Source organism: Chionomys nivalis, chromosome 1, assembly GCF_950005125.1.
Source record: "Chionomys nivalis chromosome 1, mChiNiv1.1, whole genome shotgun sequence".
NCBI lineage: Eukaryota > Metazoa > Chordata > Mammalia > Rodentia > Cricetidae > Chionomys > Chionomys nivalis.
This window is the reverse complement of record NC_080086.1, coordinates 30363235-30375993: the sequence shown is the minus strand read 5'-3', so window position 1 is coordinate 30375993 and position 12759 is coordinate 30363235. Positions and strand designations below refer to the sequence as shown.

The following is a 12759-nucleotide window of genomic DNA, read 5'->3' as shown; positions in this document are numbered from 1 at the left end:
TGATAGCAGTGTCTCTCACTATAAAACATGGCTGCAGTTATTCTAGGATACGCAGCTTTGGTATCACATAAGAAACAGGGTCGTACCCGATAAAGAAGTGATAAGCAGTCTACTGTAGCACTCACAGCTTCCTAGGCAACCAGAAAGCCTGCCACAAAATACCAAGAATCTTTCTTGCTTGTCTGCGCTGTGCAGACACCGCAGATACACTGAATGTGATGACTAAGCAAACTGAGTAACTCTATTTGGTAATCCTAACCTCTTTCTCGGAGAGGTCTCCTTGCAACAGGCTGACTTTTTCTTTCAAGTCTTTAAGATCTTTCTTGTAGGTATCAATCTCTTCTTGCTTCTCTCGCTCATCTCTGTCCCGCTGCTCCTTTAAGCGTTCAATTGTCCGTTCCTAAAAAGAAAGCACACCAAGTCATGAGGAAACTACCATTTGTACCTACATCATGTAGCATACTCTGCTTCCTCTGACCAAAGTCAATTCTTCTATCATCTACTAAAAAGGCAATGGTAAGCTCTTCAAGAATTTATATAGTGTATATTGTATGTGTTTAAATAAATAAAGCTTGTCTGAATATCAGAGGGCGAAGCAGCCATACTAGGCAGCCATACAGGCCAGGGAGTGGTAGCACACACCTTTAATTCCAGGACTCGGAAGACAGAGGCAAACAGGCTCTGTGAGTTCAATGCAACTGAGGGCTACACAAGACTGAATCATTCTTATTGGGGATAAAGGAAGGTTGGATAGGGGAGCAGGGAAACTCATACCTTAGGTAAGGGAGCCACCTAAGGGGTGGCAAGAGACTTGAACTTGGAATGGCTACCAGATGCCCAGGGCAATGTCCCCAGTTAGTTCATTGGGGCACCTGAGGATAGGGAACCTGAAATGAACCTATCCTATAATCATACTGATGAATATCTTGCATATCGCCATAGAACCTTCATCTAGCGATGGATGGAGATAGAGCCAGAGACCCACACTGGAGCACCGGACTGAGCTCCCAAGGTTATAATGAGGAGCAGAAGGAGAGAGAACATGAACAAGGAAGTCAGGACCATGAGGGGTGCACCCAACCACTGAGACAGTGGGGCCGATCTATTGGTAGCTCACCAAGGTCAGCTGGACTGCTACTGAAAAAACATGGGATAAAACCGGACTCTCGGAATGTGGCGGACAATGAGAGCTGACGAGAGGCCAAGGAAAATGGCACAGGAACTTTCAACTGGCGATAGATCGAGAGAGAGACAGAGACCCAAATTGGAGCAATGGTCTGAGCTCTTAAGGTCCAAATGAGGAGCAGAAGGAGGAGAACATGAGCAAGGAAATCAGGACCACGAGGCGTGCACCCACCCACTGTGACAGTGGAACTGATCTATTGGGAGCTCTCCAAGGCCAGCTGGACTGGGACTGAATAAGCATGGGTTGAAACTGGACTCTCTGAACATGGCGGACAATGAAGGCTGATGAGAAGCCAAGGACAATGGCACTAGGTTTCGATCCTAATACATGAACTGGCTTTGTGGGAGCTTAGCCTGTTTTGATGCTCACCTTCCTGGGCCTGGATGGAAGTGGGAGGACCTTGGTCTTCCTGTAGGGCAGGGAATTTGGACTGCTCTTCAGTATCGAGAGGGAGGGGGAATGGACTGGGGGGAGGAGAAGAGGAGTGGGGATGGGGGAGGGGAGTGGGGGGAGGGGGCAATGTGTGGGAGGAGGGGAGGGAAATGGGAAACGGGGAGCAGTTGGAAATTTTAATTAAAAAAGAATAAAAAAAAAAAAACAAAAAAAACAAAAAACAGAGCTCACACAAAGGTGATCCCAGCACTTGGGATCCCACTCCCACTCCTTTAATCGCAGCACTAGGGAGGTGGAAACAGTAGCGATAAGGCTGGGCAGGGAAAACAATATAAAGGGGAAGAGACAGAACTCAGTGGAGTGTGGAGTTTGAGAAAACAGGATCTTGCCCATTCGGTCTGAAGATTTGGTAGAGGGAAAAGGTCTCTCTAGTGGTGGCTGCTTTGCTTCTATGATTTTCAAGTTGAACTCCAATATCTGTCTCTGGGTTTTTATTATTTGTGCTATAAATTAACTTTTCAAATAACTAATTTCTCCTTTTGTAACCAATAAATGTCCAACTTTGTTTATTTTTAAATTCCAAGAGTGGTTTCCTGTATCACTTCAAATATTATTAGATATCACTAAAGTATTCTCTTGAATCACTAAAGTATTCTCTTGAAATATTGCCATTTAAATTAAATTTTCAAGTCACAAAAATTTATGTGTATGCCCTTAGGACAATAAGTAACATATTTCTTCACTATAATGGTACTGACACACACTACCTACACAGCCACAGAAATTACTCATAACTCATATATCAAAAGGAGGGAGGGGAGCTACCGTACAATAATCTAACATAAAGGAGAACAAGACGAGGTAGAAAATTTTAAACTTATTCTTCCAGGTGTTCAAGAAAGTATGAAGGCTAAAGGAATTTATTATATTTCTGGGTAGTATTTCTAAACATACTCACAGAACACACGATCATTCTGGCAACAGATCAAAGTATTCTGAGTCCAAAGGACCTAAAGAATGTTGTGTTAAGCCTCTGAAAAGAATCCAGTTAAATATCCCAAGGAAAGTACAGCATGATAGGATAACCCTTTAATTCCAACCCTGGGAACTGGAAATAAGAGGATCAAGAGCTAAAGACCACCCTGAGTGTTAAGGTCTATTCTTGATTATCAAATAGACTACATCTAGAATTAACTAAAACCCAAATGGCTGGGCACATTTTTTTCTTAATTAAATAATTTGAAGTGTAAGGACCCACTTCTAATCCAGATCTCTGAGGTGGGACAATACACCATTAATTCAGCTCTTTTGAATTAATCTGGGCCACACCTTCTGCTAGTAGCCTATGTAAAGGACATGGAAGGAAGCTAGCTCTCTCTTTGCCTGCTTGCTTTCACTCTCATTAGCAAGTCTATTTCTTTTACAGTATTCTATTCTGGCATTTACTGAATACCAGCTAGACATCTAGAATTAACTAACAACTACTGGATTCTTGGACCTTCCATTGATAGTCATTGTTGGCCGACCTGGACCACAGCCTGCAAGTAATTCCAGTAAATTCCCATTAGATGGATAGATGGATGATAGATTCAGTCTATAAGTTTGTTCCTCTAAAGAACCCTGACTAATACACTAAGCTACACTGTGAGCCTGAGGCCAGCACATGAGACATATAGCATGAATAATAAAAACACAGAGACAGATATTGGGGTTCAAGTTGAAGATCAGAGAAGCAGACCAGTAAGTCACTAGAGAGACCTTTTACCTCTACCAATGCTCACACCAAAGGGGTGATCCTCAGACTGCCTAGACTGCACTGTCTCCACCAAACCTCAGACTCCACACTCCAGTGAGTTCCTGTCTCTTTTCTTTTATATTCCTCTCTCCAACCAGCCGTTTTGCTTCTGTCTCCACCTGTCTAGTGATAAGATTAAAAGTGTTTGTCACCACCACCTGGATCTGTTTCAGGATCAATCTTGTATAGCCCAGGATGGCCTTAAACTCACACAGGTCTGTCTGCCTCTGTCTCCTGGGATTAAAGGTGTGTGCCACCACTGCCTGGTCTCTAGTAGCTTAGCTTTGCACTCTGATCTTCAGACAAGCTTTATTTATTAAAATACAAATAAAATATCACTATAGAGACCTCTATCACAAAACAAATCACCTTCCAAAAACAAAAACAAACAAATAAAAGAAAAATAAAAAAACAAAATCACCATAAGGAGATTCTCTAAAATATCTTCTAGGATGGTACAGACCACTTATTCATTTAACCATTCCTTTAAAAATGATAAAGGTAAAATAAAGTAATAAAAGTCAAGGGGCTAGAGAAATTGATTCAGTGACTAAGAGTATTGACTGGTGCTCACTTAGGCAGCACATATACTAAAACTAGAATAATACAAAGATTAGTATGGCCCCTGTGCAAAGATGACAATAAAAAGAAGGGAGGGAGGGAGGGAGGGAGGAGGGAGGGAGGGAGGGAGGGAGGGAAGGAGGGAGGGAGGGAGGAGGGAGGGAAGGAGGGAGGGAGGGAGGGAGGAGGGAGGGAAGGAGGGAGGGAGGGAGGAGGGAGGGAGGGAGGGAGGGAGGGAGGGAGGGAGGGAGGGAGGGAGGGAGGGAGAACAAAAGAAAGAAAGGTGGGCGGGCAGGTGGGCACCGACTGTTCTTCCAGAGGACTCAGATTAAACTCTTAGCACCCACATGACAGCTACAATACCAAGAAATCCAATGCCCTCTTCTGGTCTCTAGGGACTTCTGGGGACACAAGGTATATGTGATACACAGACATAGATGTCAACAGAACATCTATATACATAAAAATAAATAAAATTAAAAATCATTTTAGGAGTATGCCAAGACTAGAAAAGTAGTAAAGATGTAATATTCATGAATAAAAGCCATGAATATGCCATGTTAGGTAACAGAGGAGAGCTAGTCTGGGATAGAATCCTGATAATCAATGTCCCATATTCTACACATTTTGTTAAGTAATGGATTTTCTTTTCGTTCTGAAAGCAGCAAAATAGGGAACATATGCTGATTCTACTGGAAATCCGGTGATGGTCTCTGGTGTGCAGGCGATCTTTCCGAGTAGCTGGTGCTAGCATCTAACAGCAACTAGAGTGTCTTTCCACTTTCCACTCTCCACATCAGCAGCCAAGAACTGTTTCCATGAAAAGATTTCTTCTGTGTTTGTAGCCAGTTTTAGAATAATGAGAAAGCAGAACACAAAGGTCTGGGAAAGGTCAAGCCAATCACTCACTTTCTCTGCAAGAGCCTCCTCCAAGGTCGTTAGCGCTGTGTCTGTGTTGGTGGTGTCCGCCTGCAGAGACTTGACTCGCTCTTTCAAACTGCTCATCTGCTTTTCTTTATCTCTCAGTTGTTCCTGGAGATTTTCAATCTGAATAAACACATGCATTTCAGAAAAAAAGTCATTTAAGAGGTAGAAGTAGGCCCAATAACAATTATTTAAATCATAAACAAATTATGGTGTGTGTCTCTGTGTGTGTGTGTGTGTGAGAGAGAGAGAATTCTCTGTAAAAATAATTTAAATTTGTTTTAAAATTATACACTAAACACTTACTGTAGTGATATTTCATCTGTATTTTAATAAATAAAGCTAGTCTCAAATTCAGATTGCAAAGCTAAACCACTAGAGGCCAGGGAGTGGTGGTGGCACACACCTATAATCCCAGGACTCAGGAGACAGAGGCCGGGGAATCTCTGTGAGTTCAAGGCTACCCTAGGCTATATAAGATTATAAACTCGATCCAGAAATAGATCCAGGTGGTGGTGGATGAACCCTTTAATCCCAGTGTTTGGGAATCACACATCTTTAATCCTAGCACTAGGGAGGTGGAGACAGGAGCGATACGGCTGGGCAGGGGAAAAAATATAACAGGGAAGAGACAGGAATTCAACTAGAGTGTGAAGTCTAAGGATTCATAGAGGCAGGATCTTGTACACTTGGTCTGAATGGATTTGGTAGAGATAAAAGGTCTCTCTAGAGGCTGGCTGCTTTGCTTTTCTGATTTTCAGGTTGGACCCCAATAGCTGTCTCTGGTTTTTATTATTCATGCTACACCTTACAATAGTCAAAGTTTTGCACCACCACAGAGAAAAGATAAGTATCCTAAGGACATACATACAAATACGCAAATCCTTGCCGGGTGGTAGTGACGCACACTTTTAATCCTGGCACTCAGAAGGCAAAGGCAGTCGGATCTCTGTGAGTTCAAGACCAGCCTGGTCTACAAGAACTAGTTCTAGGATAGGCTCCAAAGCTACAAAAACAAATAAGCAAATCCTTAACAAAAGAAGACAAAATTGTCTTATGAGATGGAAAGTCCCAATGTGAAGACAGCACTGCTGAAGGACTGCAATTAGTTCACATGAAATAGGATTACTTCTAAGATACCACTGTGAATGCCAAGAGAGATTTCTGCACAACAAATTAAAGGATAAAGAACACTTCAACTAGACAGAAGACCAAATCAGCTGTGTAAAAGAAAAGCTGTTCTTGAGTATTAGGGTTTAGATTTTTAAATCACCCTTTATCTAAACAGTAAGTATTTACTTGAAAGAATAACTAACCAGCCTGACCCACTTGGCTTATAAGATCAGACAAGACTGGACACATTCAGAGTCATACGTCACTAGACAATTGCCAATTTCCCTATAGCATGCCAGGCATCGATGTACTAAGGAAGATGAAGAGATGAGAAGGGAGAAAGAGTGCCCATTATAAAGCTGAAGCTGAGCAACAGACGAAACTGCTGGCCTCTTAGGGAGTAGACTGAATTTCACAGAGATAGGAATGATTAACACGTTTTCAGTCGTGGAAATGGTCTGTCAACTTTAGTTAGATAATTTTCGTGGCTGTGAAATGAAATTAAAGCAACTTCCATAAAGACTTGATCAATAATTCTGAGATTCTATTTGCTAAGGTAAAAGATTATGAGACTGAAGATTATTGCAAACCAAGCACAGTGATGCATGCCAATAATCTTGGCACCTTGAGAGAAAGCGGCGGGAGAAGCATGAGTTCTGGGTCATGCTGTGACATAACATTCATTCAAGGCCAGTCTCAGCTACATGAGACTATATCTTAAAAACACACACAAACAACCAAATGACAAAGGCAGGTGGAAATTAAAGTAAGGACTATAAAATGTTGTTGGCAAAGTATTTTTATGGTTATATATGTTTAAGGTTATAAATGCTTCCTGTACTTGGTTGTCCCATTTTTCCAAGATTCTGGAGAGCCTTAGCTATTATTTTTATTAAAGAGGCTTTCTATGCCTCCAGCCTGTAGCTCTCCTCCCAATGAGCCAAATATTTCGTCTTTACATTTGCTCTTCATGCCTTCTTGTTTCTCTTTTTTTCAGTCAAATTGTTATAAATTATTGACTATAAACTATTATAGTCGAGTTTTTAAAAGTACGGGACTAAAAAAGAATATTACATACTGAAATAGAGCAGTGCCAAGCAATATGTAAAGGCAAATGCCTTAGACCAGTGGAAGACTTCATAGAAGAAACTCTACATGCCTGGAGGGGATGGAATGACGCATTTCAGTCTTCAACTACCAACCAAGATTACTACACCTGGACAAGGCTTAATGGTCACTCAGAAGAGAATTTAATACACACCATCATTAAGAACATAAATAAATCCCACTAGAAAATAGATAATTCAATGAAAACAATAAAGAAATATTACCAATACGGTAACTATCAAATTTGTAAAATATAGAGGGAAACATGAGAAAAATAATGTTCAAAGTTATGCAAAAAAAACTGGAATGCAGTACAATAATTTTATATTCCCCAAGTGTTGAAAGAGCACAAAACAAAAACCCCTACTAGACAAAGAGAGAGTGTGTGTTGTGGAATATTATTTTAACTAGGTAAAGATGTGTTACATTTGTTTATGCTAAAGAATATTACTTTAACTATGTTAAGGCATGTTACTTTTGTTTTTGCTGCATTTGTTTAATTGTGTAAAGATTTGTTGCATCTGTTTCACCTTGCCTGCCTAAGGCACCTGATTAGTCTAATAAAAGGCTAACTGTCCAATAGCTAAACAGGAGAGGGATAGGCAGAGCTGCTAGGCAGAGAGAAGAAAGAGGAGGAATCCAGGATCAAGAAGAAAGAAAGGAACAAGAAGGGAGAGGAGGGCAGTCATCAGCTAGCCAGACACAAATAGAGCAAGAAAATAAGGTTATTTAAAAAAAAAAAAAAAAAAAGCCAGTACACACTGACCAGGAGGGGACAGAGAGGAGCTAGGAGGAGGATATAAAGATGGGTAGACGTGATCCATTAACTGGGAGTTTTTATTAGTATGGTGTTATTAGAATCTTTTCCATGACTTTAGAAATAAAAAGATGCTATATCACAAAAGTTTACTCATGCAGAAATTTGCTGGTTTTTTACTATAACAGAGTATACATACAAAAAATTTTTAGGTTGGGGGGTTCTTTTATTTTTATGAAACAGGTTTTCTCTCCTATGGAATAATCCTTCTGGAAACTGTGAAACTGTGTTGCTCTTATTGTTAATAAAAAGTTGATTGGCCAATAGCTAGGCAGGATTTTCGGGGCAAAGAATGCTAGGAAGAAGAAGGGCAGAGTCTGAGGAGCCTCAAGAGATACAGGGAATAGGAGCTGACTTGCCATACTGAGAAAAGGTATGAAGCCATGTGGCAGAGTGTAGATAAGAAACATGGGTTAGTTTAAAATGTAAGACATAGTAACAAGTCTGAGCTATCAGCCAAGCGTTTCTAATTAATAATAAGCCTCTGAATGGTTATTTGGGAGCGGATACTCAGATACAGAGAAACCATCTACATTTCTCTGTGTAGCCTTGGCTGTCCTGGAATTCACTCTGTGAAACAGGCTGGCCTCAAACTTACAGAGATCCGCTTGCCTCTGCCTCCCAAGTGCTGGGAATAAAGGTGTGTGCCACCACCAGCCAAGATGGCAGTTTTTATTGACAGGCATGCAGACTACGGAACTGACAAGGACAGAAGTCTATCACTTTTGCATGATTTCACTTTCTGCTTTGTACTTCTAGTTACTATATGAAATCATGAGGTCAAAGTCAGCCTGGGTTGTATTTCAAGAGACTGCCTAAAAATACAAACACTGTGAGCACACTGTTCCAAGTAGTAGGATTAACTCTCATCCCTCTGTCTAGCATTCCCACACTGTAGACAGTATCCAGACAAACTGCTGTAGAAGGTGGGCCATTTTATAATCTCAAGGACTTTTTTTAACATTCAATTTATTTAAGTAGGTCTGTTGGTACACTTATGCCTCCGTGTGTTTAGGGAGAACAGAGGAGAACTTGCTAGAGTCGGTTCTTTCTTTCCACCATGTGAATTCCAGAGATCCAGCTCAGGATGTCATTTTGTGGCTTTTTATGTACTCTCTACTCGTTGCAAACAAAACCAGTGAGTACCTATTTAAGCATGCATCGAATTTCTGCATGAGTAAAATTCTGCAATGATCAAACGAACTGAAGCTTATTCTAAAGAGAAAATCTAACATGGGGGAACTGAAATAGAAATATTTTAAATTAGTTTCTCTAGGAAGATTAATTCCTTAAAACCTCTCTACTCATCACATTGAGTTGGAAATAAAATAATGTATTATATATACAAGACTGCCTTCTTCTTCCCTGATTTTATAGTGATAAAAACTGATGCCAGAGAAAAAGTAAACTAAATGCAGTAGTACCTGAAGAACATCAAATCCACATACCAACTAGACTGCCACAGATTTACATGAAGAACATCAAATCCACATACCACCTAGACTGCCACAGATTCACATGAAGAACATCAAATCCACATACCACCTAGACTGCCACAGATTCACATGAAGAACATCAAATCCACATACCAACTAGACTGCCACAGATTTACATGAAGAACATCAAATCCACATACCAACTAGACTACCACAGATTTACATGAAGAACATCAAATCCACATACCAACTAGACTGCCACAGATTTACATGAAGAACATCAAATCCACATACCAACTAGACTGCCACAGATTTACATGAAGAACATCAAATCCACATACCAACTAGACTGCCACAGATTTACATGAAGAACATCAAATCCACATACCAACTAGACTGCCACAGATCTACCAGCATCTTTTATTCTAGTTATCATCAGCACTGTGCAGTTGTCAGGGACCAGCACATCTGACTGAGTGGACATAGATCCACATAAGTCCAGTCAGCTAGAACTCAGTACTCTGCCTTCAAAGCCTTAATCCCTACCAAGAAGAGACTTCCTCTACCAAAGAAATCTCACAGCACTTCCTTTAATCACCTGGAGCACTTGAGCAACTGCTTTAACAATACCTCCACAAGCTGTCTTAAGTAGAATTAAATTATTATGATGAAGCCAATCAATCAGAAAGGCCCTGGCCTTCATTTTCTGCAAATACTTTCCAATATCAACTGGAGAGGGGAGAAGACACTTAAATACAGTTTTAAACCCAATTTGCAGCATATGCGGTGAGACAAACCAGCAATCCCAGCACTCAGGAGGCAGAAACAAGCAGACTGCCATGAGTCTGAGACCAGCCTAGCTATATAAATGTAACTTCAGTTTCCAAATGAGTACATACTGCTATGTTTTTCCCTGCACATACAACCATGATATAGTGTAATCTTTTAGTTGGGCATATAAAGATAATAATAATGAAAATTAGAATATTACAAAATACTATAATAAAATCTGAAGCATCATTACTTTTGTGCTTTGGGGGTCATCAGGAAGTAAATAAGGGTTAATTCAACACAATACTACAACATCACAAGTGATGTGAGAAACAGTTATCTGGCAATAGCTACCGGCCTCGTAAATGACCAACAGGCAGCAGTATTCACAGTACAAATACACTAGACAAATGGACAATTCAAGTCCTCTGTAAGACAAATGGGACAAATAAAACTTTACCAAATTCCTGAGAATGGTTCATAATTATAAATTTATAAGTTTTTGGAATTTTCCATTCATATTTTCAGATCATAGTTAGCTTCAGAAAACTAAAACTGCAAAGGAAAAATGGTGAGGGGAAGGCATTACTGTATAAAGGAAGTATAGTATGACCCTTACAAAACAACAACCCAGATATATTTTAATTGTAAGGAAAGGAATTTCCTAACGGATTTATTCATTGTATAGAACACTACATTCTAAGACCTTTTATATAATGAACTGGATAAAAAGAAGTAAAACTTGGTGAGACCAAAATCGCAGCCTGTCAAGATCTGTTAAGAAGCAATTATGGAAACAGTTGAAATTCTTTTTACACTCTGTTGGCATAGGTTAAAATTTTGCACAGCTGGGGCCGGAGAGACTCAGTAATTAAGTGTACTGGCTGATCTTCTCGACGACCCAGATTCCCAGCACCCACATGGTGACTCACAACTGCCTGTAACTCCAGTTCCAGGAAATATGATGCCCTCTTCTGGCCTCAGCAGTCACAAGGTATGCATGTAATGTGTAGACATACAGGCAGTCAGAACATTTACATGTACAAAATAATAGAAATATTTTTTGAAAACTTTGCACAGCTTAATGTAGTCAAATTGCTAAAAGACCAAGCCTGAGGCAATAGCAATGGCGTGACTGCATTTATGACCTCAGTGCCTAGCATGTGTGTGAACCAATGCTTTCAGTTTTCTAGTTACACGATCTAAACAAAAAACCATCTGAAATCTAATTTAAAAACCCAGTAAGCTTTTTAATAATTAAATAAGCACGATAGGCTTAGTTTCTAACATAAAAAGTTCATCTATTATTTGTAACACTAACAAAGTCATTGAAAGTTAAAGACAAAGCAAAAGGAAACTGCCAAAGTCAGTGCGGTTTCCCAGGACACAGGCAACCATTACAGCTCCTGTTCTCAAGAACCAGGGTACCGCCATATAAAAAAGAAGGTTTACTAAAAATATGTCCAATGTTTTCCCATTTTAAAAGCAAAGCTTAGGAACTGAAGAGGTTGTTCAGAGGTAGAGCCCCTCCCGCCCTTGCAGAAGACCTGAGATCAGTTGCCAACACCCATGTCAGGCAGCTCACAACCACATGTAACTCCATCCAGCTCCAGCGGACCCTACACTGTCTTCTAGACAATACCAGGACCTGCATATACACATTCACGTTTCAACATACAGACAATACACACCTTAAAAAAAAAAAAAACAAACTTAAATCTTAAAAGGAAAAGCTTACTTTTATGTATTTTTGTCTTGTTCAGCTTTGTCACATTTTTCAAATATCCAGGATATTTGAAATAAAAATATGAAATAGTTTTATTGATAATGATAAAAGAAAAAAATTAGTGCTATGTTATCCAAACACTTAGGTAAAAGTCTCTTGTCATATGCACTTAATAACACAGAAATTCGCCGGGGGCCAGGATAGGTTCACCATGTAGAGGTGCTTATGCAGAGACCTAGCAACCTAAGTCTGATCTCCAAATGCCACAAAATAGCAAGAATGAACTGACTCCCTGGAACTGTCCTCCAACATCCACAGTAGTGCCGCAGCACAGCATAGATGCATACAAATTATTAATTTCATAGAAGCCTCTAAGGATTTCTACAAGGCATCCAAACAACCTTTTATTTAACCTATGGCTTTTATAGGCTTATTTTTGAGATGTAATAAACTTAGCTGTCAATTGGGGAGGTTTCTGTAAATCCAGAGAAAGGCTGGGGGACAACAAACGAATAAGAAGAAACCATGGATTCTGACACCTACTTAATAGAAAGCCTACAGAAAACAGTGGTAAGATACTTGTTTAAAATGTGAATTTCAGTTCATTTCACCAAGGCAAAATAAGCAAGCAAGGAAAAAAACAAATGGGAGTCCTGGTATATCTGTGCAAACCAACTCAAGATGCTGACATGCATCAAGCAAGAAGCTATACAATTTTAACACCGATTCTGAAGGTAGCTCAAATTCAACTATTTACCTTTTTTCAAGTTCACTGATTTGTTATAAAGATAAGAAATTTATTATAACACAAAAACTCCTTTAAGGAGAATTCTAGAAAGCAGAAGTCTGTTGAAAGTCATACTGTAAACCCTGGAGATCTGTTATTGCCTCTTGTATTCTCTGAGCACAGGGTTACACAAACATATTCAG

The 12759-nt window shown here is 39.8% G+C and overlaps 1 protein-coding gene and 1 pseudogene across 9 annotated transcripts in view; one reads left to right on the top strand and one right to left on the bottom strand.

The window, feature by feature from the left end:
- The window catches only part of Erc1 (ELKS/RAB6-interacting/CAST family member 1), a 365559-nt gene that overhangs the window by 234305 nt on the left and 118495 nt on the right, over window positions 1-12759 (bottom strand). For all 9 annotated transcript variants that reach the window (XM_057764045.1, XM_057764072.1, XM_057764063.1 and 6 more), the window contains 2 exons: window positions 4845-4982; window positions 260-400 (listed from right to left, as the gene is read on the bottom strand). In XM_057764045.1, the coding sequence (XP_057620028.1) occupies window positions 260-400; window positions 4845-4982 (279 nt within the window). The remainder of the gene's footprint in view (window positions 1-259; window positions 401-4844; window positions 4983-12759) is intronic.
- Window positions 3941-4031, top strand: LOC130889632 (U6 spliceosomal RNA; annotated as a pseudogene).